Genomic DNA, 25,304 nt, shown 5'->3' with positions numbered 1-25,304 from the left:
CCTGACAGGACCTCGACCTCGGGACGTCTAGCCTCCAGAAAACTGTGAGGGAAAACGCATTCTGTCGTTTTTTAATTAATTTATTTATTTTTGGCTGTGTTGGGTCTTCGTTTCTGTGCAAGGGCTTTCTCCAGTTGCGGCGAGCAGGGGCCACTCTTCATCGCGGTGCGCGGGCCTCTCATTATCGCAGCCTCTCTTGTTGCGGAGCACAGGCTCCAGACGCGCAGGCTCAGTAGTTGTGGCTCACGGGCCCAGCTGCTCCGCGGCATGTGGGATCTTCCCGGTCCGGGGCACGAACCCGTGTCCCCTGCATTGGCAGGCAGATTCCTAACCACTGCGCCACCAGGGAAGCCCCATTCTGACGTTTTTAAGCCACCTGGCTTGCGATAATTTGTTAAAGGCAGGTCTAAGAAACTACAACTGTTCCTTGGTATCCTCAGGGGACGGGGTCCAGGACCCCCATACATACCAAAATCTGCAGAGGCTCAAGTCCCTTGCAACTGGCCCTCTATCTGAGGATGCAGAAGGGCTGAGTGTAATAAGAAAGTCATTTGTGTTTGTTCATATGTTTATTTATAATAAAATCTCAAACAAACTAATAATACAAAAATTCTGCTTTGGTTTATGAGTTCTCATTAAGCACCTTATTCACTGGTGTTGGGTTCTTTGCCCTCAGCCCTGTGATGTGCAGACACTTGACCGCAAACCCGGACTGAACGGAAAGCCCCCGGCGAGCAGAACCTGGCCTCCATGCCAGCCAAGACTGGTGACCTGACGAGGAAGAGGGAAACCTGAATGCTCCCTGGGTCCTCCTAAACCTTTACAGCAGAACTATTTCACTTGAAGGAAAGTTCCAGATCAGGTGCACATATACTCAAATGTACTTACAAACACACATTCCAAAGTCCAACCTAAACGTTTAAAAATTATCCACAATAGCCAAGCTGTGCAAACAACCTATATGTCCATCGAGAGATGAAGGGATAAACAAAGTGTGGTCTATCCATACAGCGGAATATTACTCGGCCTTAAAAAGGAGGGAAATCTTGCCATATGTGACAACATGGATGAAACTTGAAGACATTATGCTAAATGAGCCAGTCACAGAAAGACTAATACTGCAGAATTCTATTTACAAGAGGTACCCAAAATAGTCAAATTCATAGAATCAAAGAGTGGAATGGTGGTTGCCAAGGGCTGGGGGGAGGTGGAAATGGGGAGCTGCTAATCAAGGGGCACAGAATTTCAGCGAAGCAACATGAATCAGTTCTGGAGACCTGGTGCACGGCATCGTGCTGACAGTGAACAAGACGCCACTGAACGCCTGAAACCGTGCTGAGAGGGTAGAGACCGCACGCCATGTGTGCATACAACAACGCAACATCTAGCGAAACTCTATCTAGCAAAAAAGATTCTGTCTCACACAGGTGGCCAACGGGCACATGAAAAGAAGCTCAACGTCGCTAATCATTAGAGAAATGCAAATCAAAACTACCTTGAGGTATCACCTCACACCTGTCAGAATGGCCATCATCAAAAAATCTACAGACAACAAATGCTGGAGAGGGTGTGGAGAAAAGGGAACCCTCCTGCACTGTTGGTGGGAATGTAAATTGATACAGCCACTATGGAGAACAGTATGGAGGTTCCTTAAAAAACTAAAAATAGAGTTTCCGTATGATCCAGCAATCCCACTCCTGGGCATATATCCGGAGAAAACCATAATTCGAAAAGACACATGCACCCTAATGTTCACAGCAGCACTATTTACAATAGCCAGGACATGGAAGCAACCTCAATGTCCACTGACAGATGAATGGATAAAAAAGATCTGGTACATATATACCATGGAATATTACTCAGCCACAAGAATGAAATAATGCCATTTGTAGCAACATGGACGGACCTAGATATTAGCATACTAATAAGTCATATAGACAAAGACAAATATCATGATAGCACTTATATGTGGAATCTAAAAAAAATGATACAAATGAACTTATTTGCAAGACGGAAACAGACTCACAGACATGGAAAACAAACTTATGGTTACCAAAGGGGAAGGGGGGGTATAAATTAAAATTCTGGGATTAGCAGATACAAACTACTATGTATAAAATAGGTAAACAACAAGGTCCTACCGTATAGCACCGAGAACTGTATTCAGTATCTTGTAATAACCTATAATGGAAAACAATGTGAAAAAGAATATATATACATATTTATAACTGAATCACTTTGCTGTACACCAGAAACACAACATTGTAAATCAACTATACTTCAATTAAAAAAAAAAAATTTGTCTCTAAAGACAAGACCCAATTTTTGTGTACTTTAAAACATATTTAATAAACCTGAAAAATACTTAAAAATGATCAATCACTGTTCTCTTCCGTTAGCTTGGATAATTTTAAAATAATGATATTGTTCAGCGTTAGTGACACTGGCTGTAAAACGTTTTAATACTAACAGCTACCACTGAGCGCGCAGCGTGTGCCTGCGCTGTGCGCTTGCGGGGTTGGTTCCTGAGGACGAGCCCGGCAGGCCCTCCATCACCGGGAGTGGGGCTGCCCCACGGCCCCTTGCCAGCCCTGCGACCCAGCGGGCCTTTATCTGCAGCCCACACTCCGCGGGGCCCTTCGCCAGAGCGCAGGGCGGGCGGGTCAAGGCAGGCCTGCTCGCCGGGGCTCCGGGCCGCGGGCTTTGGCGCAGGGACCCCCATGGCTTCGCCGACCCTCCTGAGATCACATGGCATCGAGAACCTTCCCCGGCTCATAGGTGCCGTGCCAACAACCGCCTCACCAGAATCCCATGCGGGCGGAAACCTGGGGCTAAGACATTTTACTTAATTAACGCATCCCCCTTCGAGGGAGACCCCATTACCCTCCCCACTTTATGGACGAGGAGGTGCGGGCACAGAGCCCTGGGGGGGGGGGGGGACAGTAGGAAGGCTGGCGCGTGGCTGAGCTTGGCCTTTTCTGTCGGGTGTAACATGATTAGTCTTCATAGGCTATGATGGCAGGAAATACACTTCCAAAGGTTTAAAAACAGGTACCCAATCGTTTTTCCGGAACACGCGACATTCTGATTTCATGAAATTAGGTGACAGCTTTCAGAGCAGACCTTTCAGACGAGCGCGCTCGGAAAACACATTCTTCCGATAAAACCGTTCTCTGCCTCGTAGGCACCAGTTCCCCTCAGTCCGTTGTCTTTTAAGTGAAAACGGTCATACGGGGCTACATATTGAAATGTGAGGAACAAGTGGCCTGCTGTCCCACAGGAAGTTACTTTCCTTGGTGAAAACTGGAAAATCTCATTAAGCTGCCGTCAGTGGTGCAGAAGTGAGCGGCCACTTCGGAAAACCTGAGGCAGGAGATGCCTTTCCACCAAGGGCGACCCCGTCCCCACCCCACGCACCTCCGGCCGGCAAAGCACTTGGGGAGGGACGGGCCCGGTCCCTGAAGACGCCACAGTCGGAAAACTGACTCTGGAAGGACCCCTTGCTCAGCGCTGGGCCTTGGGCCGTGCGGCCTGGGGGCGAGGGCCTGCGGGGGTCAGGGTTCGGGGGTCAGGGGTCGGGCGCGCCCTGCGGCGCGGAAGGGGAGGAGTCCCCGCGAATCACCGCGAGCGGCCGGACCGGCAGGAGGGGAGCGGGGGCCGCGGTTCCCAAGCGCCGCCTCCGGCAAACGCACGTGTCACAGGTCACGGGGTGATTCCGCCGAGGCCGGCGGGGCTGTCCTTCCGCGTGCGCGCCGCCGCCCTGCTCTCCCGGGACGAGGCTCGTCGGGACCCGCCCCGCCCCCGGCCCCGCCCCGACCGCGGCGCCTGCTCCCGGCCCCGCCTGCTCCTGGCCGCACCTCTGCCGGCCCCTTTCCGGGAGGAGGATGTACGCCCCCTGAGGCGTCCGCGTCCTCGGGGGCAGCTGCTCTGGCGCCGAGTCGGCGCCGTGGGGAGGCCGAGGAGCCGGGCCAGCCAGCCCCGGGGTCCGGAGTATGGACGCGGGACGCCCCGAGGGATGGCCCGTCGTCCCCGCACGGGGCTGTCCAGGGGGACAGTCGGGGCTCTCGGGCCGGCAAGGCCCAGCTCCGGGCCTGTCGCCACTGGGACGCCCTTGCGGGGGTCCGGCCCGTTCAGCCCCAGCGTGGGTTCAGCTAATGTTGAAGAGCTCGGGGGCCGTGGCCTTCGCCCCGTGTCTGGGTGGCTGTCCAGCTGGGAGGAGGGGAGGCCGACGCAGGGCAGTGGGCCTGAGAAGGGGCAGGTCGTGGGCCGGAGGCGCTGCAGCCGGTTGGGGGCTGTAGGGACCTCAGAGGAGGGGTCTGAGCTCAGGAGCCATCTGGGAGGGACAGTGCAGGGAGCTCCCTTTGGAGATCCAGAACCTTCTGGAAGCTGGAGCTTGGGAAGCAGGGGGAATGGGGCGCAGCAGCAGCCTGGATGGATGCAGAGGAAATAGCCGCTCAAACCCTGGGGGACAGAATGGAGGTGGGTGCCTGGACGGGGGGCTGGCGAGGCATCTTTGGGGAGGGGCCTCAGTAAAAACTGAGCAGACCTGGCCTCCTCCTGTCTGCCAGTCGCAGCCCATTGAGCCAGTGGTTCTAGACAGAGTGGCGGGGATGCGGCGGGGGCCTCAGAATCCCGGGGAGCAGCTTCAGCACATGCACAGCGGTCAGCCCCCATGGGGCTTCAACCATCATCGTCCCCCATAAAGGTACCTGCGAGGGCGCCTCCTGTCAGAGAAAGACAAAATCCAAAGGGGCTAGAGTTTCTCCCATCCTTCTACTCCCGAGGGTCCACATCCAGAAAGAATGACGCTTCCCAAATTCAAGGACATCCTTTAATCACAAACTACTTATCCATAATCGAGCCGGGGGTGGTTCATAAACACCTTGGGGGACAGCTCAGAACCCTCCCCAGAAACGCTGACAGCTACGCCCCGCTCCCTCCCAGCACCTGGGCTGCCCTTCCTAGGATGGCTTCTAGGTCAATGCCTGTGCCGTGACCACTCCAAAATCCTGCTGTGAGCTCTTCTTGGGTAGAAGAAGAGGGGACCGGGGGTCTGCTCTGCCGCTGGAGTACCAGAAGCCTTGGCCGGGCTCGGCCCCCGCGCCCACCCTCTGGCCTGCCCGGCAGCCTCCGTGATCGGGCAGCCCTCCCCGCTCCCAGCCTACATGATGCCCTCCGGGCGCCTGCTCCTCCAGACCACCAGTGCCGTCACGAGCAGGGTCACCAGGATGGGCACCACGATGAAGGGGCAGAGGACACTGCTGGGCGGGTCCTGCAAGGCCCTGCCTGAGACGGGGCAGCTTCTGAAGTAGTGCCGGTGGACGGAGAGGAAGAACGTGTCCACCGCCGCGTTTGGCCAGAAGCAGTCCAGCTTTTGTGCCACATGCCTGGTGCAGTCCGAGAGCTCTTCGTAGCTCCTGCAGATGGAGAAGCAGGTCGTCAGTCCCTGGTGGGCAGGGGATCAAGGTGGCACTCCAGCCAGGGGCTCCCCACCCCACTCCCCACTGGGGCGAGCTCCCCCAAAGTCCAGACCCTGAGGCGGTGGCCCTGGCTTTAGAGACACAGGTCCTGGACGGGTCCTGTGCGGGTTCCCTAGATGTCCTGCACATGCTCAAACCCCAGAAGGCAAGCTGGGGCTAAGGGATCCCGGGAGCTGGGATGCCACACCAAGGGCAAATGGGAAGGTGGACCAGCCAGGCGTCTTCAGAAGGCAGCCTGGGACAGCGAGCCCTCAGGAGTGGGCAGATCTGCAGCCTCTTGAGCCCCTTGCTGTCTGCATCACCCCGAGCAGACCCCCCCCCCCCCAGCCTGAAAGCCCCCCAGGTGCTCACAGGACTCACTGTGAGGCCTCTCATGCCTAACTTGACCTCCCACCCCTCATCTTCCCACGCTTGCTGAGAAGTTTCCCACAGCGCTGTCACCCTTCACTGTAGCGGGTTACAGATTTATTTTGCTTATTGAGTGTAAACACCATGAGGTCAGGGATTTTGTCTATTTTGTTCACCTCTGTAATCCCAGTACCTAGAAGAGTACCTGGCACATGGCAAGAACCAGTAAATTTTTTATTAAAAAATTGTGGTAAAATATAAAGAACATAAAATTTACCATTTCAATCATTTTTACCTGTACAGTCCAGTGGCATTAAGTACATTTCCGTTGTCGTGCAACCATCACCACCATCCATCTCCAGAACTATTTCATTCCCAAACAGAAACTCTGTCCCCCTTAAACACTCACCCACATTTCTCCCTCCAGCCCCTGGCAACTCCCATCTGCCTTTTGTCTCTATGAAATCTGACTACTCCAGGCACCTCATATAAGTTGGCTCTACAATATTTGTCCTTTTGTGATTGGCTTATTTCACTGAGCATAATGTCCTCCAGGTTCATCCATATTGTAGCCTGGGTCAGAATTTCCTTCCTTTTTAAGGCTGAATAATATTCCGTTGCTCGTACATACTTCATTTTGTTTATCCATTCATTGACGGACATTCAGGTTGCTTCCATGTTTTAGCTATTGTGACAAATGCTGCTGCTATGAACATGGGTGTGCAATTATCTACTCGAGTCTCGGCTTTCAATTCTTTTGGCTGTATATCCAGAAGTGGAATTGCTGGATCATATCATACGTCTTTGTTTAATTTTTTGAGTAACTTGTTTTTTAATTTAATTTTATTTATTTATTTTTTAAAAACTATTTATTTTTGGCTGCATTGGGTCTTCATTGCTGCGTGCGGGCTTTCTCTAGTTGCGGCGAGCGGGGGCTACTCTTTGTTGCGGTGCGCGGGCATCTCATTGCGGTGGCTTCTCTTGTTGCAGAGCATGGGCTCTAGGCGCACGGGCTTCAGTAGTTGTGGCATGTGGGCTCAGTAGTTGTGGCTTGCGGGCTCTAGGTGCGCAGGCTCAGTAGTTGTGGCGCACGGGCTTAGTAGTTGTGGCACGTGGGCTCAGTAGTTGTGGCGCACGGGCTTAGTGCTCCACGGCCATGTGGGATCTTCCCGGACCAGGGCTCGAACCCGTGTCCCCGGCATTGACAGGCGGATTCTTAACCACTGCGCCACCAAGGAAGCCCCTGTTTTTTAAGAAATGAAGATTCAGTGTTGGGGGAAATTAAAATGTATTCAGTAGTTTCCAGAAAGTGTCACTTCTGCTTAGGATGGAGAAAGCAACACAGAGTGTTGATCCCATATGAACAGCAAAAAAAAGCTGAAGAAACTACAGAATCATACATTTTCTTGAGTCCATCAGAGAGCTGAGACTGCAAGGCAGCAAAGTAACCTGAGTTTCAAGGAGGAGAAAGATGCAGCTGCTGTACCAGCTACCTAAGAGCTGAACTGCCTAGGCTTTAGTGTGGGCTGGAGAGTCATTCTGGAATTTCTGGGGCCCCAGATGCGGTGAGCGGGGTTCCATGACTCTCTGCTCTTTCCCATGAGGCTCCAGGGGGTGAGAAAGGTTAGGGGCAGGCAGGGGATCGGCTGCTGTTTGGGGCCAGGCACAAACACCACACGTTTCCCAAACCCTTCTCACAGAAGCAGCAACAGGCTTGGGCCCCTGGAGGATGAGCAGCTGATCTCGATGATCAGTGGCTTCAGCTGAACAGGCCTGAAGCGCTTCCAGACCCTTCTGTCCAGGAAGCAAAGCCTTGAGTTGAAGGAGGGACGGCACAGCCTGTTAGCTCCAGGGCACAAGAAGGCACGCTGTGCCTGGGAGAAGGATGGGTAAAAGACTCTTTTCCCTTGGGAGAGCAGCAGGAAACCATCCTGGACCTAGGAGCCTGCAAGATACCAAAGTGAGGTCTCCTACCACTGGGGGAGTGGCAGGAATCTCCCACCAAGACCCCACCGATACAGGGCAGAGTCTGGCTGCCACAGGGAGGAGGAATCCTGAGGTTGAGGGCACGGTGGCTTTCTAAGCTGAAGCTGGACCAGGAGAGAGGGAACCCCTCCCTCTCTCCCAGTACAAACCCAGTATAGACAAGCAACAGCAATCTGCCACGGGGAGGTGGAGAGAGACCCACTCTGTGGCACGGGCATGCAGGGTGGGACGCACCACATGAAGGAAAATTCTCTAGCCCCACCCTGAGCACAAGGCAGTGGTAACCCACTGCCAGAGGTATCTGAGGCCTGTGGTGCCCTGAAGGAAACCACAGCAACAACAAATCCCAAACCCAGCTCAACTCCTCCCAAGATTGACTTAGATCCCACACTAACAGCCTGACACGAGAGGCTTACTCATTTCCAGATGTAAATACTATTTATCTCAATCTCTTCTGTTCTACACATGCAAGTTCAACATTCAATAAAACATTAGGGGCTTCCCTGGTGGCGCAGTTTTTAAGAATCCGCCTGCCGGTGCAGGGGACACGGGTTCGAGCCCTAGTCCGGGAAGATCCCACATGCCATGGAGCAACTGGGCCCATGTACTACAGCTACTGAGCCTGCACTCTGGAGCCTGCAAACCACAACTACTGAGCCCGTGTGCCACAACTACTGAAGCCTGCACGCCTAGAGCCCGTGCTCCGCAACAAGAGAAGTCACCGCAGTGAGAAGCCTGCGCACCGCAACGAGGAGTAGCCCCCGCTCACCGCAACTAGAGCAGCAACGAAGACCCAACGCAGCCAAAAATAAATAAATTAAATAAATAAATAAATAAAACATTGGGACCCATTGTCAAAAGATAAAGTAATCAACAGAAGCAGACTCAGAGATGACCCAGATATGGTAACTATCGTACAGGGACTTAAAAAATATTAATATGATAAAGAGACTAGTTGAGAAGGTAGAAAATATGCATGGACAGATAGAGAATTTCAGCAGAGAGATGGAAACTGTAAGAAGGTCAAAGAGAAATGCTGTGGGGGCGGAGGGAACCCCACAGTATCAGAGAATCCATCTTTGATGAGCTCATCATCAGACTTGACATCTGAGGAAAGAATTAGCGAACGTGAAGGTGGTCAGCAGAATTACCCAAACTGAAACAAAAAGAAAAACATAGAGCATCCAAGAGCTGTGGTAAATTAACAGCACTGTCAATGATGTCAACTCCAGCTTGTAATTTGAGTTCCAAAAGGAGAAGGAATTGGGCAGAAGAAATATTTAAGAGATAATAGCTGAGAATTTTCCAAAAATAATGAGATGAAAAATCACAAATCCAAGAAGGCCAGAGAAGCCACCCCCTGCAAAAAAAAATACAGGATAAAAAACCAAAGCAACAGCAACAACAAACAAACAGCCACCTAGACATTAAAGTCAAACTGCTGAAAAATGAAGATGATGAAAAAAATCCAAGAAAAAAAGTCTTGGAGTCATTCAAGAAGAAAGACACCTACAGAGGAATGGGTGATGTGAACTACAGCAGACTTCTTACTGAGACTATGCAAGCTGGAAGACAACGTGTGGCATTTTTCAAGTACTAGGGGGTGGAGCCCCAAACCCCTGTCTGCCCAGAATCCTCTACTCGGCAAAGACATCTTTCAAATATGAGCTTGTAATAAAGACCTTTCCAGAAAAAATGCTTATAGAATTCATTGCCACCAGACCTGTGCTTCATGAAATGTTAAAGTTCTTCAGTCAAAGGAATATAACAGAAGGAATTTTGGACCCATACAAAGAAATGAAGAGCTCCCTAAACAGTAAAAATGAAGATATATAAAATATACTTTTCCTTATTTTATCCAGGAAGTTAACATTGAAGAGATGCTCAGAGAGGTATTGAAAGGCTGTTGAATGGAAGAGTTTGGGGCCTCTCCAGCACCCAAGCACCCCTCTACTCCAGCACCTATCATACGGTCTCTCAATCGCTAGGTCACTGTTTTTTCTGCCCTGGCTGCCCTCTGGGTCATGACCCCAAGTGCACAGGGCACACAGGGCCTCCCTCAGTCCACGTGAGCAGCTAAGTGGATGGGGCACAAGGGGGGAGAGAGTGGGCAGAGGCCGTGGAGGGTGTGCAGGACCCGTGCCCACCGGGGTGCATGGTTTTTCTAAGTGAACGAGGACTCATGTTCCAAGTAGAAAACAGAAGTGGAAAAAGCCACAGGAAGTCAGGACAGACTGGGTCCCATTGTGAAAAAAATGAATTAGCACACGTCAAGGGCCTGGCACAAGGTAAGTGCAAGTGTGTCAAGTATTATTAAAAACCAAAGTCCAGACTTTTGAGCTGGTCATCCATCAACCACAGGGCTGCATGTTACAAACACTAGCTTGAATGGTCGTCTTTTTCCCCACCTCAGACCCACTGAATCAATGTGTAGTTTTAGGTGTTCTGCAGACGCAGTGACACACAGTCAGTCCTAAATGTTGTTCCCTATGCTCTGCCTGAGGAGTGAAGCTGGGATGTCCCTAGAAGGAGGTGTTGCCACCTCTGGGCTGGCCAGCCAGGATGGGAAGGACCCCTGACCCAGGGACCTGTGACAGAAGGGACCCCACGCTGAGGCCACGCTGAGGCTGAGCTGGTGGTGGGCTATTCTGGGACGAGGCACTCTCTCCTTGAAATATCCTTCCAGTCTGCAAAGCCATCCCCGTCTAAAAATATCCCTAATGTGCAGTCGGCTGCCCACTTCATCCTGTTTATTTATACTGAAGTAACAGCTGAAACTTTCAATAAATATTGTGAGCCCTGTCAGCAAGGACGTGATAAAAGAATTTCTTCCAGAGTACAGACATTCTTCTGTTCAAAAGAACATTGTACTGACTGAAGGGGCCAAAATAATCATGAAAAAGTATGCTTGCTTTCACCCTCTATTTTCAGTTCTCATGTAATGGAATGATTATCCTTTTTTTTGGCCAGGATTTTCTATTCTGGGCCCCTAAGTGAACTTTGCTTGGAATGTTCCTGAACACTGTGGTGGAAGTAGTTTCCAATATATCTGGGTCCCAAGTCAAGGCTTCTGGTACCACGCTTCATGGTTGTTTTACTTGTTTGACAAGAAGGTGCCCACTGATGCCCACAGGGGAGTCGTCTGCTCTGGGGACACCAACTAGCCCTGTCTGGCCCTGACGTGGAGTGTGTGTGAGTCTGGGCCCTGGTGCCCCCCAGAACTGGGTTCAAATCCAGCTCCACCTCTTATGCTGAGGGATCCCAAGAGCCGCATCTCACCCATCCAAACCTTGGTCTCTTTATATTCAATGAAGAGACAGGTACCCCACCTGACAGGGTTACTGGGCAGATCAAGTTAAACAAGGTCAAGGGCCTGATGTATAACAGGTGCCCAGTAAGTGGACAGCTTCCTGACAACTGGTGTGTGGCCCCTTAAGGGTCCATTTCTTATTCCATAAACTCGAGTAAACGTTGACCAGGCAATGTGTGTCTAAGCCCTCAGAATATCTGAGGAGGAACCACTATTTTGGTTCACTTTCTCTGGACCAGTATTTGCTTCCATCAACCCAGGACAATTCACAACCTGGTGGCTTCCAGCAGCTTTAAATACCTGCTGGGAGGAGGGGAGGTGGCACCCCCGGCACCCTGGCAGCCGGGGCAGGTGAAGGTGAACAGGGCCCATTTGAAGCCGGCCTGGGGAGCCTGAATAATAAGCAGCTGAAAAAAATGTCGAACCTCACTTTTAAGGAAAAAAGAAGCAAACATCCAAATAGAATCCATTTTCAAATGGAGAATACTCAGGACTTCCCTGGTGGTCCGTTGGGTAAGACTCTGCACTCCCAATGCAGGGGGCCCAGGTTCCATCCCTGGTCCGGGAAATAGATGCTGCATGCATGCCACAACTAAGAGTGCGCATGTCACAACTAAGACCTGGCATAGCCAAAATAAATAAATAAATATTAAAATAATAATAATAATAATAAAAGAACAAGGTAATTTAAAAAATGAGAATACTCAGTGCTGGTGAAGGTATAGTGAAATGAGGCAGGTGCTTGCATCATTGCTAATAGAAGATAAACTGGTAAAATTTTTCCGAAAAGCAGTTTGGCAATTATGTATCGAACTTCAAAATCACGGACAGCCTTTGAGCCAGTAATTCTATTTCTGGGAATTATCCTAAGTTAATAACATGAAATGTAGTCAAAAATAATGTAAGAAAATGAACATTACAGATTTATAATTATGAAAATGAGCAAAACAATAGGACAGTGATGAAAAAAATTGCTTATAAGAGCCTCGGCTATGTAGCTATTAAAATGATATTTAGGAGGAAAATATTTACGTTACAACGTTGAACAAAAGAAAAAGCAGTTGAGACCAAATTATACAAACAATGTGGTTTCAGCATAAAATGGTCCATGTAGGAGCGGAAGACCTCAGAATGTTAGGAGGACTTGTCACCACTAGAGGGTAGTGAGACGAAGGGCTTTTATTCTCCTATCTCCGCTTTGGGGGCATTTTCCAAGTTTTCCGCAGTGAGCATACATTATTTTTATAGTTTTAAACAGCTCACTGAGGAAAAGGCCTGCAGAAAACTGGACATTGAGGTCCCTGAGTCTGCAGCCGTGGGGCGCACATTTCCTCATTTCTGGGGCAGCGGGGGCCTTCGGCGCAGGGGACTCGCGTGCCGCTCGAAGTGCCCAGCAGCTGGGAGGACCGGGTGGGAGGCGGGCCGAGACGGGCTTGCTGGGGGCCCGCAGCCCCGGCTGCCTGGGGGGTTGCACCTCGCTGGAGGCGCGGCTCCTCCACGTCTGGCGCCGCCCAGGGCTCAGAGGGCTGCGCTGGCCCCTGCCCGCCTCCCCGGCCTGGGGAACCCAGTCCTGCAGACCCCGGCCCTGCGGAGCCGGCAGCCAGTGCGCGGCCTTTCTTCCCTCCGCCCACCTACCTCTGCTCGAGCTGCGTGGGGTAAACCCCGTCCCGGGCAGGGCAGCGTCCCCACCACGGGGACACCCTCTCTCGCAGCCTCTGCTTCCAGCACGAGGGGTTCTCCCCCGGCCACTCCAGTGGGAGGAGCTCTGGGACCCCCCTCCTAGGGGGCACCTCCTAGGGGGCACCGGGCTGGCAGCCCTGCTCCAGGCGGCAGTGCTGGGGGCTGGGCCCCTCCAAGCGACATAATGCGGCAGTTCGGTGGCTCACCCGCCAGCGGGCCCTCGCACACCTTCAAGGCGGCAGAACTCCGGATGTCCGCTCACTCCCCGAATGTCCCCAGGGCCTGGGCGGGCCGGCGGCTTCCCTCCATCGCTCGCCTCCTCCCGGGTCTGGGTGGCCTCCGGGGCGGAACGGACCTCCCTGCCGTCCCCGCACGGATGCTGCGGGGATTAGACGCCCGGTCCCGAGGGGCGTCCGGACCTGGGGGCAGGGAGGGCCCTGAGGGTAGGTGGGGGGCTCCGAGGGCAGGACCCCCTTTCGCACCCATCCCCGCCGGCTCCCCGCCCCAGGCGCCCAAGGACACTCGGCTCCCAGGAGCGGCCCCCGGCCTCCTTGCAGGAAGGGCAAGGCTACCAGATGACGCCCCCTTCCCGGGGACCTCCGCTCCTTGGTTCCTCGTCCCCTGATCCCTTTCCTAGGGACCCTCCCTCCTCCGCCTCACCTCGCCCCTCGCCGTCAGCACCCCGCTCCCTCCCTCCCCCCGGGCTCTCGAGCCTTCTCCCTCTTCAGCAGCCCGGCGCATCTGCCCCCGCCCTTCCAGCCAGGTGAGGGGCATTGGCGCTCTGCAGCCCTCGCTCCTTCCCTCCTCCGCCGGCGCCCAGAGACTGCAACGTCCGACACCCGAGACATCCCCAACCCCATCTGAAGCCTTGGTCCTGTGCACAACGGGCGTCCACACCTGACTCTCGGGATGCCCCCGACCCCAGCCCCATCTCTCATGCCTGGGAAGCCTTGCCCCCCCTGAGTTGCCACAGATTCCCCCATTTCCGGGGGTCCTCTCCCCTCCTCCAGCCCTGTCACTGTGGCCAGGACTAGGCAGAGTGACTAGCCTTGGTGGGTTATTACAACCACATTTCTAATAACAGCTTCCACTTCTCTGCACTGAGCATGGGCCGGGGCCTGGGCATCTCTGCACCCCTTCTCCTCCCCCAACCCAGTTTAGTCAGGGCAGCCATCAACCCCCTCCCCTGCTTTCCTCTTCTCTGAAGCCCTGGGCTCCATCCACCATTGGCTCTTGGGGCCACAGCCCTGGCCTCTGCCTTCCGCTTCCCCCAGCCCACTGTCCACACAGACTCACCCTTGCTTCAGGCCTTCAGTGCTCCCTGCTGCACCTGTGCTGGATTCAAAAGCCCTCATGTGGCCCCCACCTCTCCACTCTCAAGTGTACCCCCTCCCTCTCACTGGCCACCCTGGCTGATACTTCTGCCTCAGGAACTTTGCACAAGCTGCACTTTCTACTTGTAAGGCTCTTAACCCCATCTTTACAAGGCCGACATCTGTGTATCCCTCAAATGTCACCTCCTCAAACAGGTGTTTTTTTATGCTTCAACCTCATTTGGATCCCCCGGCAAAGTGCGGTTTTCCATCATAGTTGTGTCTTACTTTGTACCTGTACTTTAACTCTTGATTATTCACTCACTGTTGGTCTCAACAACTTGACTGCAAACACCATGAGGGCAGGGAGAGTGTAGGAAAAAAAGCCCCACTCATCCTGTTCACAGCAGTCATCTCAAAGGCAAGAGAAACAAAGGCAGAAGGGATAGAATGAGACAGATCTGCCTGGAGATGAGTAGGACAGCAGGAGTGGTGGTCTTAGCAAACACAGCACATTCCAGCGCAAAAGACACTAAACGGGAAGAGGGGGCGTTTCACCCTGGGAAGAGTGTTATCATAGCTTCATAGGACGCAGACAGCCTACCACTGTGAGTAAGCGCGACAGACTCAACAAAATCTTCAGGTTAGGTGAATAGAAACTAGTATAAAAATGAAAAATAAAGTTAATAAGCCTGACTCAGTGACTATATGATGAAGTTTCTATCCTACAGAGAATCAACAATCTTTTCAAAAGTCCCTGGATCCTATTTAGGTTCAAAGAAAAACTTGACAAATTCTCAAAGTGGAGATCTTAAGTCAGTATTCTTTGCCATAATATTAGAAACTAGAAATTAGTGAGAAAAGGATAAATTAAAAAAAGATGGGATCCCTAGAAATGGAAGGTCACTCATATAATTTTAGGGTCAAACAAAGATTTAAAAATTCAACGATAGGTTGTTAAGAAAAAATAATGGTGATACTGAACGTGAAAATCAGTGAAATATAGGCAAAACTGAATTGAGAAAAATCTGCAGCTGTAAATTATCTTATTACTAACCAAAAATAAATGAAAATAAATGAAGAATCCAAATCAAGACATTTAAAAAAAGAACCACAAAATAAATCTCTACAAAGGGCAAATAATTTAAATGCATTAATAATTATTTAAAAATAATATTTATTGATATTTTAAAAAACATAAAAATGAAAAAGTAAATTCAACAGTTGATTCTTTAGAAAAATAGCTACAATGAAATAGTCACATCTCTGGATAGTCTAAGCCAGAAAAAAAGCAGAGAAAACACCACCGCACAAAACCTCAGATAAAAGATTAGAAAAAGTATGAGATTAACATGCAAAACATGTATGTTAAAAATTGGAAAATCCTTGATGAATTGGGATGCTTTTTGGGGAAACAATAGATTATCAAATCTTGATTTAAAAAGTAGAAAATCTGAGAAGAAAAAACAGAAAAAGTTGTTAAAGAATTACTTTCACAAGAGGTGCTAGGCCCAGGTAGTTCTTTCAAATTCTTCAGATCACACCTAGGGGCAGGACAGGAATAAAGACCCAGATGTAGAGAATGGACTTGAGGACACAGGGAGGGGGAAGGGTAAGCTGGGACGAAGTGAGAGAGTGGCAAGGACGTATACACACTACCAAATGTTAAATAGCTAGCTAGTGGGAAGCAGCCGCATAGCACAGGGAGATCAGCTCCGTGCTTTGTGACCACCTAGAGGGGTGGGATAGGGAGGATGGGAGGGAGACGCAAGAGGGAGGAGATATGGGGACATATGTATATGTATAGCTGATTCACTTTGTTATAAAGCAGAAACTAACACACCATTGTAAAGCAATTATACTCCAATGAAGATGTTAAAAAAAAAATTCTTAAGATCACAGAAAAAGATGTCAAGCTTCCCAGTTCTTTGAAAAAGTTAACAAAACCCTGATCCCAAACCTCTTAATGTGGCCTGCCCATGTGCCTCAGAACACTCAGGAACAAGCAACAGATGTTCACTTTCACTTATAAATAGACATAGAAGTCCTATTTAAACTGCTAGCAATTTTAAGCTTGCCATATACAATAGAATAAAGTAGGTTTATTTCAGGAATGCTTTAATGCCATTACAATAAAATCACACTTCGACTTGTCAAAGGAAAATAACATATAATCATTTCAATACATGTTGAGAAGGCATTTGATAAAACTGAACATTCGTTTCTGATTTTAAAAAACCCCAACCTTGTAAAGCACAAAGAAGTTCTTCTTAATGTGATAAAAAAAATCTCTCTCAAGCCAATAGCAAACACCACATTTGCTACTGAGGCATTTTCATCACAGTCAGGAATCCATTTATTTAATTTTTAGGTGGCCAGGTCTGTCTTCTCCCTTGTGGTTTCCACCTTTGGTATCAGGGCTCCCACCCAAGGCTTCATAAATAGTCACCGCAGAGGCCTTCCAAAGCGGGGAGGGGCTGCCCACGCATCGGGCTACTTCCTCTGGGGACAGAAAGCCACAGAGTGGCCTGGCCTATGTCAGGCTCGGAGCGAGCCTGCCCCGCCAGCTCACCTCTGCAAAGTGCCTCTGACCACAGACAGGAGGGCCGAGTGGCCTTCAGGGTGGGTAACCAAGCCCACGTGGGGTACTTTTCCCACAACCCACGGTGGGCACACGGGAGCTGCCCCGAGGCAGTGCAGGACAGGGCACTTTTTGTTTTTCTTGACGCTGCGGGGAGCATATAAGGAAGTCCTGTTAATCGTTTGATTCAAAACATTTCACTTCCAACCCCGGTGTCGTCTGGGAACGCGTGCTGGGCCAGCAGGACCCAAGCCAGCGGTGCACCTGGAGCTCACCCGCACCTCCGGGACTTGCAGTGGGGTTCTGTACCATGAAGCCCTTCCTAAACCAGGCAGATCAGAGAGGTCCCATCAAGCTGGGAGGACCAACGAGACCAAGTGACAGGAGTCGTCATGCATTTCTGCCGGCCCAGGGCTGACCTACAGGACACCTCGCCAGGAACGTTTTGAAATCAGTGTGACCACAGCGTGCAAACTCACACTTGCAGAGGAATGTTTCCAAGGTTCTGACTATGTCATAGAACAGGGACTCCTGGCATCTGGGCCACCCCGTTTTCCCTGGGAGCACTGGGAATTGCCAGCGCCACCCCTGTCCAGGAACGACAGCATTGGTGACCCCACGCAAGGAGGTGTCCACTAAGACTCTCGGATCAGTAAATAAACAAAACAACACTACAGGCTTCATACAAAGCCTCCCATCTTCGTGACCAGCTCCCTGGCTAAACTGTACCACCCCGACTGCGGGCACTTGCTGAGCGAGGTGGACGGACGCCATCCTCTCGGAAAACGAATGATACGAATAAAGCAGAGAAAAGAGAACCTTGGAGGGGGATTTCCAAGACAAGAAGAGGAAGACAAATGGAAATGGGCTGGTTTTTTCTCCACTGGGTAGTAGACAACAATCCCTCCGGAAACACTCCCAGCCCATCTGGAGGTACCATCAGCTGAACAATGGTGGAAGCAAGGTGGTCGGGGAGGACGGTGGGACCCCACCGTTGGACAAGCTCTCTTTGGCCCCATCCTTGCCATGTCCCCTCCCACCCCGGGCCTTTGGCTTCACCCCTTCTGTCTTTCACTCTTTCAGTCTCTCTTCTCCTGGCCTGGAGCCAGCCTGGCTGGCCCACCCCTGAGATGTTCCACCAAGGAAAATGCGTCAGTGGAGTTCGGGACATGCTGCACAGAGGGGGTTCCCCCTTACACAGTACAGACAGGCCCCGAGGGGCTTCGGGAACCCAGTGCTCCCAAAGGCACTTCACCCCAGTCCTCGTTTCCCTTAGAACCGATTCATTCTCCACCTGCCCCCCCAGGACCCCCCCACACTGCAGACACAGAGGAGTCCGAGCCTGTCTCCTCTCACATGGCCTTGTTTCCGGCTGCTTCTCAGGGCCCACGTAGGAATGACCTGCTCCCTGACCCTCAGGCCGAACGGATTTCACACGCCTCCTCTTCTGGAGGGGTGTGGTTCTCCCAGCCCTGCTTCTACAGCCTGGAGGCGGGAGAGTCCTCTCGGCCGGCTGCCCCCAGTCCTCCCACCCCCCGCCTGCGGACATCCCCTTTCTCCAACCTCCAACCCAGTACTCTGGGGATACGCCTCCTGAATGCCACCTCTGCGCCCCGCGGCTCCCCCACCCCGTATCTCGCCCATCCCTCTGCACGTGCTGCAGCTGCCCATTTGCTGCCCGTCCTCCCCGGACTGTGACCTCAGGGAGGGCAGAGCTCAGTTCCCTGCTGTACTCCGGACCCCGGGACAGGCGCGCCGTAAGGCTCAGTGCACGATGGTCAACGGATGCTGTGTCTGCAGCTCCAGGAGCCGCTCGGAGCCCTTGCTCCCCGAGCCTGGGCTGGGAGGGAGGGGGTGCTGGGGGTCACCGTCCCTTCCAGCCTGGGCTGCCCTGGGGCCCCAATGTGGGCGGAGGAGCCCTGGGGGCATCTGGGGTTCCTGCCTGGGTAGGGGGTCTGCCGTGGGGAGCCCAAGGCCCCCAGAACACACACCTCTCAGAAGCACAGGCTGCAGCCCCTACGTTCAGAGCAGTCAGCGTTCCCAGGGCAGCCGCACAACCCGCCCTCGGACGCCGCCGTAAGCTGGAGGCGCGTTTTGGGGAAGCGGCGGGGGAACGCCCTGAGCAGATTCTTCAGCTGGGCATCCAGACCGGTAGGTCGGGGCCACCTGGAAGCAGTGAGGGCAGTCACATGGGGCTGGGCTGTGGGAGGGGCCATGTGGGGCCCTGTGGGGAGTGGGAAGGGTGCCCCCTCCTCCAGGCAGGGCGCGTGGCTTGGGCAGAGGAGCACAGGCTGGATTTCAGCTTCTACCTTGGCTCGCTGCCCTGTGAAGCTGCTGTGTGTCCTTGGGCAAGAGACTCAGGGTCTCTGAGCTGTGGTATCTCCATCTGGGCAGACAGCCCAGGGCTGAGATGGAGGCCAGGGAACCCACGCATGTGGGAGTGGTCCCCGCTCCCCGACCCCCGTAGGGAGAATCGCCCAACCAAGGCAACAGCTATCAACTGAGGACGCCAGTGTTTTCCTATGTTTCTGGAAGATTTCAGCAGAGTTTGGTGGGTAACCCAGAGCTTTGCCACCGCACGGGGCAGCTCGTGACCCAGCCCTGGTGTCCTGAGCTTGGCCCTGGTCAGGCCACGGCACCTGCTCCCTCTCCAGGGTCTTCAGACAGAGCACCAGCCCCTTGCTGGCCCCCAGGCTTCCTCAGCCGGGCCCAGCCCGCGAGACGCACCCACGGGGGAGGAGCAGGAAGGCCTAGAGGGCGCGAAGGGGCTGCCGGACACCGGGCTGGGAGATCGGGTTCTAGGGACCCAAGGCTGCAGACACCGAGCGAGGCAGGTACCCGGACGGGGCGGGTGGAGCTCACCCTTCCGCGTCTCCAGACGCCCTACTGCAGTTGTGGGGCTGGTCGGACATCCACAAGGGGTTCTGGGCTCCTGCTGGGAGCACGTGCACGCTGGGCCCTGGGACAGGCCAGGCCCAGTTCTCACCCCCCTGGGCGATGGACACCCCGTAAATAAGAAGGAGCTGTGGGCATGCAGAACGGGGACCCGCTCAGGCTGGGGTACGCAGCCCACATACCCCCCGCAGCCGGCTGTGACCCCTGATGGCAACACGCCGCACCCCCGTGACAGTGAAAGGCCTCGCCCTCTGCTGTCCAGAGGACAGGACACACTACGGCTATTTACGTGGCGACTCCTCACAACTGCTCCCCTCCTTACAGACCAGGGAGCTGGGGAGGTGACCGAGTGACTGGCCCCAGGTGGCAGCGAGGTGGTGGCCCAGGGGTCCTGGCCGCCCCACCCCCTCCCGAGGCCTGGCCTCCTTGGCCTCCTCCATTGCGCCTGTTCTGTGGGCCCCGCTCCGGGCAGGAAGGAATCTGGGCACCTCTGCTCAGGCTGGCAGGAAGCGAGAGGTTTCTAAATCCATCCCTGGCTTCGCACGCAGCTCGCTCTGGCACCAGGCACAGCCTGGGAGCTGCCAAGCCAGGCTCTCCACCGGCGGCGGGGCACAATGCCTCCTCGGAGAACAGGCCGCCGCAGGAACCAGGCTCCAGGCTCATGGAGACGAAGCCACAGTTCTGACATTCAGTGGGTGTCCTCCGAGGCCTGGCAGGTGGGGCGAGACTGAGCCCGCAGTGATCCTGCCCTGGGCTCTGAGTGATCCTGCCTGGGCTCTGCATAGCCTGGGGGCTGTGCCCACTGTGGGCCCGGCCACACGTGACCCCCTCTGACCCGCTGCAACCCTGGGATCTCCTGAGACCCCTGGGCAGACACCCGGGTCTAGCAAGGTGAAGTCGCCGGCCGGCCGCACCCGGGCCTGCCAGAGCCTCAGGGCTCCCGCCCTCACCAGGACAGGGGTGAACACACGTGTCCGGGTGCCATCATTAGGCAGGACAGCCGGGCGCTATATTTGGATACTAACCCCCGGGGACATTATCCTTGTGAAGCAACGCTGGCGGCTGGAGGGTAGGGCTTTCTCCTCCATCCCCCCTCGGCCCTGCCACCAGGCCTGTGCGGAGAAGCGCTCTCTGCCCGCCCTGCCCAAGAGGCCCTTTGTCTCCCTGAGGCACTGGATTCTCCTGGGACCCCTGAGAGCTTCCCAAAGCCTTGAAGGACCCACCCACATATCCCACTAGCTTGCTGCCTCTGTCCAGGTGGCCCCCTTCCCTCTGTGCCCCTCCTGTCGCACCCCCATTGTTCGGAGCTCAGGGCAACACTGAGTGTCGGGGAAGGGCCGTGGAACATTCTACACCACGGAACATCGACCAGTGGTGGACTTTGAGTACTGAGCCTCGGTGCTTCCACCTTTAAAACGGATACAGTGGTCCCGGGCTCACAGCAAGGGGGAGTGAGTCCCCCCTCCCCCGCCCAGTAGGAGGCAGTCATGAGGCCAAGAAGCCCCCGCTGAGGTGCCCACCACGCCCCGCACACGGGTAGCTGGCCATCCCTGACCCACAGCTGTGGAGGAGCCTCTGCCTCTGAAGGAAAGCCCCCCGAGGGCCAGCACCATTTGTCTCCCAGCCCGGCCCCGAGTGGGCACGGAGGCGGGAAGGAAGGGAGCGTGGTCTCTCCTAACTCGATGCAGCCACTGAGACCTGCCAGCAGGTGGGACAGTCACGTGGAACTCCGCATGGGCCTGGCATGGGACACGCTGTCAGGAAACGTGAAACGGCCCGCCTGTCTGGTCAGGTGTGCAGACGCCAGGCTGGCGGGAGGGGAACACCAAGAAATGCCCTACCCTGGGCTGCTTCCAGGAAAACACGGAAGCACCAGGGGTCACGCCGGCACGGCAGCCTGGATCCCCCAGGGTCCCATGAAGATGACCTCCGGGCAGGGTGGCACTACCCCAGGCCAGGTCACTGTGCCACCAGGACAGGGGACAGTGGCTGTGGCTTCTCTGTACCTGGACAGCTTCTCGTCCTATCCTCGCCCTGGGCAGAAGGCCACGCCGGCTGGCAGGGTGACCTCTCACCAGGTCCCTGCAGGGCGGCCTTGACACCCAGTGGGGGGTTGGAGCTGGGGGCCACCCCTTCCTACTGCTGGGGTTCCCCCCGAGGGAGCGTGAGGGGCCCCCCAGCAGCCAGGGGGCTGGGGGGAGGTGTGTCCAGGTCCCGAAGCCTAAACCCGCAGGGCTGTGGCTCCAGGAACGGGAGCCTGCCCCCCGAGCCCCCTGCCCCTGCTCAGTCCTCAGCCAACAGCTGCGGAGCCGAATTAAATATCTTCACGGCACCAAGGTGCTCTCACCTGACTTTTCAAAGGAGAAGAACCATAACCAAGTAGGGTAGGAGCAGGCCACCCCTGGCCCCCTGGCCTGGCGACACTCTGTCCCACCTCCCCGGGAACACGTGCCCGTGCATGAGGGCAAGCCACTGTCACCCCCAGCAAGGGCAAAGCTCCCAGTCGTCCTCAGGGGCTTCTTCGTGACCCCAGATCGCCCTGGGACACAAGCTTGGACCATGAGCAGCCCCAGAGCACCAGGAGGATGAAGACACATGGAAATAAGTGTCACAGGGACCCTGTAGACCCCCCTGGCTTCTGGGAGGAGGTCTCAAAACTCCCCCACCTGCTCTGGGACCAACTGGAGAGGGGGTGTCAGGCACTGGTGCTGCCCATCGACTCATGGCCCCAGCGGTCCTGGCTGCCAGGGTATGAGGACGTGTGTCTTGAGAGCTGCCCCCAGGCAGCCCTGACGCAGTCACGGGGGCTCCAGGCACACGTCCTGCATGCCTGCCCTATGCCTCTGCCATCTCTTCCTGGTCCCATAGTTCTAGCAACCACGCCCGAAAAAAGGAGTTCATATTTAAAAGACAAACCAAAATCTCTTCTGCCTTCTCTGATAACATAATGAAAACCCAGAGACAATGGGACAACAGCTACCTGAACTTCAGAAAACAAGGATGTTCATCGTAGGTTTAGTATCCTGTCAAGCTGTCACTCGAGTACAAAGCCAGCGAAAAGCTCCTTGGAAATTTCTGAGGTCTGAGAATGTACTAATTACATGGCTGATTTCTAGGATCTACTTCAAATAGTTGCCAGAATTGAAAAGAGGCATATGAAAGGGAATGATGATGTTAAAATAATAAGCCATGTTTGAGTTAACAGTCTATTTGCACAGATAAGGAACCAAGAGCCCTGCCAGATCAACAGTTATTGCTGATAAAAGTCAGAACAACAAAGAGTACAAAAAAAACTGAAATAGAGGGCAGAGAGAAAGAAGTAGGTTTTAGAACATTAGCTGAAATCAATGAGGAGAGGCAGAGAGGAAGAGATAGGTAGATAGACAGATAGATGGACTGAAGGATGGATAGATAGACAGGTAGGTAGGTAGACAGAGGTAGATAGATAGATAGATAGATAGGATAGATAGGTAAATGGATACAGATAAGTAGATAGAGGGATAGATGGATAGAGGGATAGATGGATAGAGGGGTAGATAGATAAGTAGATAGATGGATAGATAGGTAGATAGATAGGTAGATAGATAGATAGATAGATATAGATAGATAGATAGATAGACAGAATAGGTAGGTAGGTAGGTAGATGGATACAGATAAGTAGATAGAAGGATAGATGGATAGAGGGATAGATGGATAGGGGGGTAGATAGATAAGTAGATAGAGGGATAGATAGGTAGATAGGTAGATAGATAGATAGATAGACAGATAGATAGAATAGGTAGGTACGTAGGTAGATGGATACAGCTAAGTAGATAGAGGGATAGATGGATAGAGGGGTAGATAGATAAGTAGATAGATGGATAGATAGACAGACAGATATGGAGGAAGCCAAAACCCCAGAGACTCCTGCTCTTTCATCAAGTAGAAGCCAAAGTATGTTGTTTGATAATGTAAGAAAATCAATACAGGAATAAGAACATCTGTGTTTCACATTTCATGGCTGGTTGAGTGAAAAATAGCTTGCCAATATTTCCACCTCATTTAAAAGGTAAAAGAAAATACATCATGTTTCAACAATAGGGAGAAGAGGAAAGAAATCAGCAACAAAAAATGGAGTGCCTGAAAATAGAACAAAAAGGACAAATATGATGTAATTTTCTTTGCTTCAAGCCTTGTCGCTCTCCAGATGGAAAAAATAAAAGCCAGCAATAAGCTGTCTGCAAGCGAGATAATAAAAACAGAATTAGACTGGAAGCCTGAGAAGAGCTACTGGTAAACTTCAAGCAGTTGGAATACTAGGGTTTTGATGTTAATATGAAGCCAAAGATCATTAAAGCAAAAACTATTAAGTATGATGAGGAGACAGATAATGATATTTCATGGTTGATAACGGGCGCATAATAACATGGAATCTCAATGTTATAAAAACAAAGTGAAATATAGACATAAGACCTGCTAGAAAAATAAAATAGAAACAATAACAATATGATTAGAATGGAAGAATCGAATACTCCATCATCAAGCACATAAAAAATTCAGAAACACACAAAGGGCTGGATAACACAACGACACAGAATTAATGATTGTTTTGGTGGGAATTAAACAGAATGAACAGAACATGCTTCATTTTTGAGTATTCATGGTATGTTCACAGAAGGTCATCATATACCAGATCTCAAAGAAAATCTCAATAAAAATACAAGAGCAGAAATGATTTGAGCTATGTTCTCTCACTACATCAAGAAGAGATTAAGAACCAAATAGAAATAAAACACATGAGAATTAAAATACACTTGCCTAGAAATAGAGACACAGATGCAGAGAACAAACGTATGGACACCAAGGGGGGAAAGTGGTGGTGGGGTGGTGGTGGGATGAATTGGGAGATTGGGATTGACATGTATACACTAATATGTGTAAAATAGATGACTAATAAGAACCTGCTGTATAAAAAATAAATAAAATAAAATTCAAAAAAAAAAGAAAGAAAATACACTTGCCTAAAGAAAAAGCTGTAAACAAAACAAAAAGACAACCCTCAAAATGGGAGAAAATATTTCCAAACGAAGGGACCAACAAAGGTTTAATCTCCAAAGTATACAAACAGCTCATTCAGCTCAATATCAAAAAAAAACCAAACAACCCAATCAAAAAATGGGCAGAAGATCTAAACAGACATTTCTCCAAAGAAGACACACAGATGGCCAAAAAAGCACATGAAAAGATGCTCAACATCACTAATTATTAGAGAAATGCAAATCAAAACTGCAATGAGGTATCACATCACACAGGTCAGAATGGCCATCATCAAAAAATCTACAAACAATAAATGCTGGAGAGGGTGTGGAGAAAAGGGAACCCTCCTACACTGTTGGCAGGAATGTAAATTGATACAACCATTATGAAGAACAGTATGGAGGTTCCTTAAAAAACTAAATATAGAATTACCATGTAGTCCAGTAATCCCACTCCTGGGCTTATATCTGGAAAAACTATAATTCGAAAAGATACATGCACCCCAGTGTTCATTGCAGCACTTTATACAATAGCCAAGACATGGAAGCAACCTAAATGTCCATTGACAGAAGAGTGGATAAAGAAGATGTGGTATATATATGCAATGCAACATTACTCAGCCATAAAAAACAATGAAATGATGCCATTTGCAGCAACATGGATGGACATAGAGATTGTCACACTGAGTGAAGTAA

The 25,304-nt window shown here is 52.0% G+C and overlaps 1 protein-coding gene and 1 long non-coding RNA gene across 3 annotated transcripts in view; both read right to left on the bottom strand.

Moving 5' to 3' along the window:
• Positions 1-97: 97 nt before the first annotated feature.
• On the bottom strand, positions 98-3,770 carry LOC132368762 (uncharacterized). 2 transcript variants are annotated; one of them, XR_009504158.1, is made up of 5 exons: positions 3,418-3,770; positions 2,142-2,181; positions 644-771; positions 470-529; positions 98-307 (listed from the first exon to the last, which is right to left on the bottom strand). It is a non-coding gene; the product is annotated as an uncharacterized LOC132368762 (long non-coding RNA). The 2 variants fall into 2 exon arrangements; XR_009504157.1 differs by having other exon boundaries at positions 98-529.
• Positions 3,771-5,015: 1,245 nt separating this feature from the next.
• Positions 5,016-25,304, bottom strand: part of RAMP1 (receptor activity modifying protein 1) — a 49,729-nt gene continuing 29,440 nt past the window's right edge. Inside the window, exon 3 of the mRNA XM_059929050.1 lies at positions 5,016-5,417. Within this exon, the coding sequence (XP_059785033.1) occupies positions 5,162-5,417 (256 nt within the window). The 3' untranslated portion in view covers positions 5,016-5,161. The remainder of the gene's footprint in view (positions 5,418-25,304) is intronic.

The sequence above is a fragment of the Balaenoptera ricei genome, chromosome 7, assembly GCF_028023285.1.
Source record: "Balaenoptera ricei isolate mBalRic1 chromosome 7, mBalRic1.hap2, whole genome shotgun sequence".
Lineage (NCBI taxonomy): Eukaryota > Metazoa > Chordata > Mammalia > Artiodactyla > Balaenopteridae > Balaenoptera > Balaenoptera ricei.
The sequence above is the reverse complement of the archived record's forward strand: the minus strand, read 5'-3'. Positions and strand labels throughout refer to the sequence as shown.